Source organism: Acanthisitta chloris, unplaced genomic scaffold (genome assembly GCF_000695815.1).
Source record: "Acanthisitta chloris isolate BGI_N310 unplaced genomic scaffold, ASM69581v1 scaffold7753, whole genome shotgun sequence".
Classification (NCBI taxonomy): domain Eukaryota; kingdom Metazoa; phylum Chordata; class Aves; order Passeriformes; family Acanthisittidae; genus Acanthisitta; species Acanthisitta chloris.
The window spans coordinates 23099-32028 of record NW_008663212.1 but is presented as its reverse complement, the minus strand read 5'-3'; the positions used below and the strand labels follow the sequence as shown (position 1 = coordinate 32028).

The window sequence follows — 8930 nt, the reverse complement described above, 5'->3', positions numbered from 1 at the left end:
CGGAGCGGACGTGTTGGTGATAAGGTGGTGCTGCCTCCACAGCTACGCGCCGTGGTGTCCTGCCTGCCAGAACTTACAGCCCGAGTGGGAGAAGTTTGCGGAGTGGGGAGAGGACCTGGAGGTGAACATTGCGAAGGTGGATGTGACGGAGCAGCCGGGTGAGAGGGGCTGGGGGGCACGGGGGGAGCTCTCGGTGAGGTGTCAGGGGGTGTTTGGGACAAGTGTGTGTGCCTAGAACAGAATTAATAGGGATAATAATAGCATTCAACTTGTCTCGACCAAAAGTAGGTTGCTGTGGGGCTAAACACTCGAATCTCACAGTGGTTTGCGTTGGAAGGACCGTAAATCCCATCTAGTTTCAATCCCCTGCCGTGGGCAGGGACACATTCCATTGGACCGGGTTGTTCCAAGCCAAATCCAGCCTGGAATTGAAGGCTCCCAGGGATGGAGCAGCCACAGCTTCTTTGGGTAAGCTGTGCCAGTGCCTCAGCACCCTCACAGCCTGGAAACTGTCAGAAAATAGAACAAATAGATAGAATAAATACAATAGGTAAAAGATAACCTCCAATTCCCTTTACGTATTTTCTCCAGACATGATTTGGAGGATTTCCAGCAGAGGTTTGACCATAATTTTAAGCACAAATATGTTTTCAGCCTTGCCTGTAGCATTCCCTGTCTTGGCTGGCAGAAGGGAGCTCAGTCTGGTCTCCCTCTGACACTCCATAATGGTGTGGGAGCTGTAAATATGACTCTTCCCATGCTGTTCCTTTTCCCCGAAGTCACTTCACTTTTGAAAGTTGCCTCACTTGGTTTATTTCCTTCAAGGTTTCTGCAGGTTGCAGGTCATATGGGGAAAGGAGAGGATCTCTCTCTGAAGAGCCACAGCCAAAATAGTCCAATAGAGCAGTTGTCCCTAGACATCTCTTTTTCCCTATGGAAAAACTTTGTTGCTCTTTGTTCAGGGACGTTTCTTTAGTGTTGTTTTGTGTCGGTTGTGTTTGATTGCAATTCAGGATTGACACTTGGTGGTGCCACTGCCTTTATTTTGGTGTGTAATAACATTTCCTGCCTTTTCTTACTCAATTCCTCAAATAACTCTTTTCTTCCAGGACTAAGTGGACGATTTATAATCACAGCTCTTCCCACCATCTATCAGTAAGTATTTGGGAGGAAAGAAAACTTTTTTCCCCCCTATATTTGGGACAAAAAAAATGAGATTTATTATGCTCTTTAAGTTCCTTTACCCAGAACTCCTCTCACTCTCTGTGACCTTACACCACTGCCAGGTGATTTCTTTTCCTTTCCCCTCAGGCCTTACTTATTCTGCCTTTTCATGGGTGTTTCTGTTTTGCAATCACTTCTCTGTAGGTTGATCTGTGTGGCAAGTGCTTTAGGAAGATCATTATCTTTTTTTTTTCATGGAGTCACAGCCTAGAGCTAGCCAGGATTTTCATGGAAGCAATATTCTGAGAATAATTTGTCAAGGTGTTTGGAAACTGTTTTAGAGCAAAAAAAATGAAATCCCTAATTAAGGAAATAAATACATATAAAACTAGGCAAGGTGATGGGGGGAAGATGTTGAGTGGAAACAATTGCTTGGACTATATAAAATAGAGGATTTTATTGTTATTTTTGTTTGATAGTTGTAAAGATGGAGAGTTCAGGAGATACCAAGGTGCAAGGACTAAAACTGATTTCATCAATTTCATCAGTGACCAGGAGTGGAAATCCATTGAACCTGTTTCCTCATGGTTTGGTCCTTCCTCTTTCCTGTAAGTTCTGGGTTATTTTTGTACCAATGTGTTGTCAGAGGCTCTGAGTCAGGCCCTGAGATGTGGCACAGCTGCTGCTGCCTCCCTGCTAGCAGCTCTGGGCTGGTATGTGAATGTGATGGGTGGGTGTCACACCTCTTCCTCTACTCAGGGAGGGTTGTCATCATGGCAGAGGTGACACAGCATTGTCATCATGGCAGAGATGTCTCCAGCGTTATCACCATGGCAGAGGTGACCTGAGCATTGTCATCATGGCAGAGATGTCCTCAGTGTTGTCATCATAGCACAGATGTCCTTTGCATTGTCAACATAGCAGAGATGTCCTCAGAATTGTCACCATAGCAGAGGGGACCTGAGCATTGTCATCATGGCAGAGATGTCCTCAGTGTTGTCATCATAGCACAGATGTTCTCTGCATTGTCATCATGGCAGAGATGTCCTCAGCGTTGTCACCATGGCAGAGGTGACCTGAGCAAGGTTAAAGTAGCTGTAGGTGACTCTGTTGTTTACTAAACTCTTGCAGGTGACTTGCTGACACTTCAAGTTGTTTTTCTGTTTATATCTCAGCGAGGTGTTTTGCCCAACCAAATTCTAGGAATGAACTTTCCTTCCATTATCTGAAGGGGCTACAAGGAAGCTGTGGCTGCTCCATCCCTGGGAGTGTTCCAGGCCAGGTTGGATGGGGCTTGGAGCAACCTGGGCCAGTGGAAGGTGTTCTGCCCATGGCAGGGGGTGGGATGAGATGATCTTTCAGGTCCCTTCCAACCCAAATAATTGTGGAATTCCAAATGAGCAACAAAGAGTGCAAAATAATGTGGCAACATAGCTGTAAATACGGGTGGGTTGTTTCAGGTAACATGTCTGTAGCCAAGTTAAAAGCAGAGTGAAAGGTTGAAGGTTTCTTTGTTGAAGGAAAAGTGAAGTGTGAGAGCTCTGCAGTCTGGGAAGAAACTCTTGTCTTTGGAATTCTCTGTAGTTTTGTGGCTTTGAGGTGCTTTTAGTTGTTGCTGTGTGGTTGTTTCAGAGCAGTTGAGACACCGAGTGACAAAACACATTGGAGAAACCATTACTTGAGGCAAATAAACCCAACTGTCCACAGTTTTTCTTCTGTTCATATTCAGTTTAGGAAGTGTCTGAACATTGACTTTTTAGTGCCCCTTTAGGAGGCTTAGCAGTGTCACTTTGTGTGCTCACATTGTCCCACTCCAAGGAACGTGTGAAACGGGAATGAATTTAGAATTAGTAATTTTTCTCTTATTTTCTATATTCAGGCACTAAACTTAAGTGTCTGAAGGTCCCTCATTACTTCTATAACCTGTTTTTTTTTTTTAACAGCTTGATTTTTTTGTTTTAATAAAATGTCCTGATGTTTCACTGTTAATGCCTTGAACAGTTCCAGCTTCTCTGTTGGTCCAGTTATAATTTAGAACATAAAAGGAAGCAGGTCCAGGTGGAGGAAGTTTGTAAATTTGTAGCTGTCCATGCATGGAATATTTTACAAGCTCATCCCAAAAATGCAGGGGAAAGGAGTGTGTATTGAAGTAAAGACGAAATAGAAGATAAAAATCAAAGTAGTTAGAAGAGAAACAGGAGCAAGGAGTTGTTTGAATGGAGTTAAATCCTGACCAGTCAGGGAAATAAGAATATTCAGGTTTGAGAGTGGCTGAAAGGTATTTCCAGGTGTTTTCTCTGCTCTGTTCCAGGATGAGCAGCATGTCAGCTTTGTTCCAGTTGTCCATGTGGATCAGGGTATGTGCTTCCATCCTTATTTTATTTTAACAGACATGACACTGAGCTGTACCTGAAGTGATTCTCTTTTATTCCAGCATGGCCATGGATATTTAACAGAAAATCTTGGAATACCAGTCTGGGGCTCCTATGCTATTTTTGGCTTGGCAACTCTGTTCTCAGGACTGATATTGGGACTTGTAAGTGAAGCTCTGGGGACAGATTGACTTGAGGCTGCTGAGGGTGACACTATGCAGGCTTTAATGGCAAGACCAGTTGGTTTTGGGGTACCCTGAGCTGGAAAAGAGGGATGGAGAGCAGGATAAAGCTCCCATAATCCAAGGGGAAGTGGTCAACATCACTGAGGCACACACAGGTGTGGGCCTGAATGGGATCCACTCCAGGGCAGTGTTAGGTAAATGGTTGGATTTGACCTTAAAAGTCTTTTCCAGGTTAAATGATTCCATGTGCAGAGTGTTTGGAGGCTTCAGCTCTGGTTCCTTTGCTTGCAGATGATGGTGTTCCTGGCAGACTGCCTCTGCCCCTCCAAAAGGCACAGACCCTCGCAGTACCCTCAGTCAAGTAAGCTCACAGTGCTCAGTTACTCTGTGGTAAAGCTTGTGTAACAAACACTGATGTGTAACTTGTGTGTGCAGCACCTGAGATTTCATGGAGGAGGAAAATCCTTATGGGTGTGGAGAGATAAATTGTTTTTTGGAGCATTTTCATACCTGCAAGATAGGAAAATCCTTATGGGTGTGGAGAGATAAATTGTTTTTTGGAGCATTTTCATACCTGCAAGATAGGAAAATCCTTATGGGAGAGATGAGATAAATTGTTTTTTGGAGCATTTTCATACCTGCAAGATAGGAAAATCCTTATGGGTGTGGAGAGAGGAGGTTTGAGTGGAGTTTAGTGTTGTTGTGCTTGTCCATGATTCTAATCATACATGTTGATGGTATTTGTGTATCCTTGTTTGCCTTTCTCCTTAAGGAAAACTAGCTCCAGAGTCAGCTCAGCTGCTGAAAAAGCTGGATGAAGAACAAGAAGCAGATGAAGAAGATGTCTCAGATGATGAAACAGAGGGGAAAGAGGTGTCCAACAGAGACTCATCTCCAAGTGCTGTAAGGCAGCGCCCAGTGAACGCTGCTGCCACGCTGGATAAATCCTAGCTGGATTTGCATACAGGATTAGTATCTGAGTCATTAATTCACAGGGAGAGAAATGTCAAATCCTTCAGCTGAAAGAGGAAAATGACTTCTGGCATGGTAATGTTGATGCATTTTATGAATTGAGGAGGAAAAAAAAAAAGCATCTTTGGAATCAGGTATTCAAAACTCAGCTTCTCGTGTGTGTGTGCAGGGAAGTGCCAAGAAAGAATCACTGTGGCTTCTGGAATGACTTGTTCTCTAGAGATTCTTTGGAACAGAATGTAAACCAGTGTACTTACTGCATTTTAGGGAGCATTAGCAAGGAAAATGCACTAACCTGTTTGCTGGTAAAGCATTCCAAAAGGATTCTCAGTCTAAATCTTGTTGTGCTCTGAAGATATGCTGAGGGGAAAAGTTCCTTCAGTGATGGGACATATTCCAGGCTTTTTAGGTGACAAAAACTGCTTCCTGCTAGGACAATAAGCACTGCAACCCCCCAGTCTTTCCTACAAAGCCATCATGAAACTTCCCCCAAGCACTCTGCAAGGATTCTCTGCCTGCCCAGAAGCCTGCTCTTTGCATCCATGTCTTCTAGAAAAGGCTGTAAAAACCTCTATGAGCTTCTTGGCAAAGTAGTTCTTCTCTAGAAACAAAATTGCAAGTGGCACCATGAAGTCTTGTTTGTCTCAGTGACTCCAGGTGGGAATAGTTTACACACAGAGTTCTCCATGCAGATCCTCTTCATGATTCCTACTGGATGGCAGGACTCTGCTGCTTTTTAATCCATCATGAGTGATTTCTGCTTCATCAAATTCCACTGCAAATCCAGGCAGGCTGTATGTGGCCTGGAGCTGGAATAACTGCTTCCTAGTTTCTTTTACAGAAAGATTTCCCTTCTCACTCCTGTTTTGGAAAAATATATCCTCATTTTTTTTCATTTAAAGAGATGTAGTTTACAGTTTCTGTATGGGATTTCTTTTCACTGCATAGAAATAAAAGTGCACATTCCCAATTGCATCAGCATTACCTTGTGACAAGTTTTCCATGCTTGTAGTTAATTTCTGAAACATTTGAAGGGAAAGTCTCTCACAGATGCATTTGAAGTCTGTTTGATAAATCCACTCATTTTCCATCTAAATCTCTCTAGCTGAAGATCTCAGTGAATCTTCCAAACTGAGAGGAGTAAGAAGGAATTGTGTAAGATGTCTTGGATCTTCCTCCTTTGGCTTTTCCCCCTCTTTTCTCCCCATTCTGGACATTGGTGCTCTGGACTGACTTGACTTCAGTGCTGGGCGATGTGTTAGGAACATAGAACTCATGTTTGCAATTCATTTTGCCTAAAATCAGAGTATTCCTGTCCCTTTTATACAGATCAAACTTTTCCTGGTATTGGAATATGTGCCAGAAATGCCCTGAAGGTGTTGATCATGTGGGTTTGCCTTAAATTTTCTACAAGTTTAGCTCTTGGCCTTTGTCAGTGGTGATTAAAGCAATAAATCCATGATGAACTAAGGAGAATGAGTAGCACTGCTGTGATAAATAGTGTTTGGAGAGGGCTTGGGAAGACAGGACATGGGAATGCTGTGGCTATACCTGGGGAAAAGGCATGAATTGTAAATGCTCTGTGCACACTCCACTTGGAATATAGTTCAGTATAGCTGTAATGAACTCCAAGTTGTCCCATTTTCAGTTGCATTAAAACCTTGTGCAATAGAGATCTAAATCCTGATCACCTTTGGCTAACTTAATTTCCTAGGGAAAAAACCCCTTTGATTTTTTCCATGCTGCTCTTGTCTCCTGCTTGGACAAGAACTTGTAGCACTGATTTACCTCTTGCCTTTGCTGCTCACCTCCCTTTCCTCCTGCTGCCTCGGGCAAGCACCACATTCCCAACCTGCCTCTTGGGGTGAGTGTTCCCAGCTGCTGGAATCCAGCCTCTGTGTGTAACTTCAAGCCCTCTTGCATTATCCATGTGCTTGCTGAGCTCTGGAATTCTTACCCTTCGTATTTTGCATAACATTGAGGTTCTGTCCTGTGAATATTTAAGTTTCTTGATATTTCCTTACTTAAAATCTCAATTCCAAAGATGTCTGAGTGGAGGTTGTGATGTGACAGGAGTATGTGGCTTGATGATGCTTGAATATCCCTTTTGTAAAAGTCAGACTGCCCTTTCCATATCATCTAAGTTTCATTCCAGAAGGAATTCATTCCCCGTAACTTCTTTTTTTAATGCTTCACAGAATCTTCAAGTAAAAAAATAACCACCAGCTTTGGATTCCTGTTGTTTGTGTCTTTCTTTTAACACACTACCTTGTTTAGAAATGAGACAGCTATTTCCATGGGAAAAAAATTGAACAGCAGCTAAAAATTGGGGTAAGATTTTTGGAAAGACAAGTTGGAGTAATGGTTGAAACTAAAGCTGCTTTGAGGTACTTGTGGGGTAAGTGGAGACTGGTTTGGGCACCTCATGATGGTTGGATGGTTCAAGTGGTTTGGGAAGGAGGTTTCACTCATGCCAGTCTTGGCCAGCAATGGAAGTAAGATGTGTTGGGAAAAAACTGGGGGATGAAAGTGGAAAACGGTGGTTGAAATTGAGCTCTTTGTGTCCTGCAGTTGCGTCAAGTGTGTGCAAACGGTGTTTGAGCAGCACAGACACCTCTCCCACCTCCACTGGGAAGCCAACCCCAACAGCTCAGGGGATCAACACCCTGAATTAATCTTGGAGTGGGAGCTTAATTCAGAATTGTGGGAACTCTGGAATGAGGAGGAAGTAAATCCAGGCAAGGAGTGCTCAGAGCACTGCTGAGTAAGAGTGGGCACAGTGCCAGCAGGGAGGTGTCTGGCCTCTTCCCTCTGCTCTCAGGAGTGAGAATGTGGTAGCTGTGCTGTGTCAGTTCTCAGCCTGGATGCATGGAATTTTCTGGGAAACTGCAATAGTACTCATAGTTCCTCCCCATCAGGAGTAAGGAATAGATACTGCCTGGGGAATTAAGTGGATGCTCATTCGGCCTCACTTCCCTCCTCTTCCACTCAATAGATTGCATAGAACAGAGACTAACAGCCACTCCAAAGGGAAAAACCAAGGAAAAAATCAACCTGAAGTACATTTAGGTATTGAAATGGGACTAGTCTGATGAGAAACAAGCAAACAACTGTGCAGGTGGCAGGTGGTGTTTGCCAGATTGCCAAAGTTAGCTGCAGCTTTGGGTTTGAAGCCGGTGGTTTCAGTTGGGAGGATTGCTGGGGAAAGAGGAATGTCACTGGGCCTCCAGCACTGCTTCAGTGCATAGAAACACCAAAGCACAATCTGTTTCAAGGTTTCTTTGCTTTAGGAAGAGAAAATTGCATCTCTTGCAGGTGTGAACATGGGGGGGTGGGGCGGATGGGGAAGCCATGGGTGAAATCTTCTGTGTGTCTCAAAGGTTTTTATAAGTTAAATTCTGCTTCTTGCCAAGGAGCTATAAAGGCACAAAATGAGAAAACTTTCATGCAGGTCATAATTAAAGATAGTATTTCTCTTAGCTGTGCTTTTCCTTCCAGAGACTTTTGTTATGCTGAGCCTGGAACTCAATGTCCCTTTTTCTCCTCCCTTGTGTGACTGCTGATTGCTCAGGAAGATTCTGTCTCTGAATCATCCTTTAAATTCCTTGGGAGTGGGATGTGTCAAGCTCAATTGAAGGGAAAGGTGTGTTCAAAGCAAATATATGATGCCATTTCCATAGGTCAAGTTCCCTGACTGTGTCTCTTCCCTATCATATTCCAATCCCTGTGGTAATGGGGGAGAGCCTGGAGCCACCAGCAAGGCTGGGCAGGAAGAAATGGGCATGATACCATGGATGTAAAAGGGATGCAGGTCCTGTTTGGCTCTTGAGGGCATATGATACTGAATGATTGGAGAAGTAAATTTAGTAGCAGTAGATTTAGATGGGATTTGGGAAGGAATTCCTGGCTGTGAGGTTGGTGAGGGACTGGCAGAGGTTGCCCAGAGAAGCTGTGGCTGCTCCATCCCTGGGAATGTTCCAGACCAGGTTGGATGGGGCTTGGAGCAACCTGGGCTGGTGGAAGGTGTCCCTGCCCATAGCAGGGGGTGGAACTGGATGAGCTTTAAGGTCCTTCCAACCCAAACCATTCTGGGATTCAACGGTAAGTGATTCCCCAAGGGTAAATAACCATTTCCTCCTCTTCTCTTCATCCTCTTGTGAAACATTTGGGAAGTATCTGAAGTGCCTTATACATAACTTCTTTTATATAGTTATTTATTTCACCAGGAGTTTGTAAC

General features: G+C 43.9%; 1 protein-coding gene across 1 annotated transcript; it reads left to right on the top strand.

Moving 5' to 3' along the window:
* Positions 1–42: 42 nt before the first annotated feature.
* TMX1 (thioredoxin-related transmembrane protein 1) lies at positions 43–4672 on the top strand (the record flags this gene model as incomplete). The annotated part of the gene is made up of 7 exons (XM_009070911.1): positions 43–158; positions 1110–1155; positions 1644–1772; positions 3476–3521; positions 3599–3700; positions 4013–4082; positions 4494–4672. Coding segments are annotated over 7 exons (688 nt in total), but the record flags the coding sequence as incomplete, so codon positions are not given.
* Between the last annotated feature and the right edge of the window lie 4258 nt (positions 4673–8930).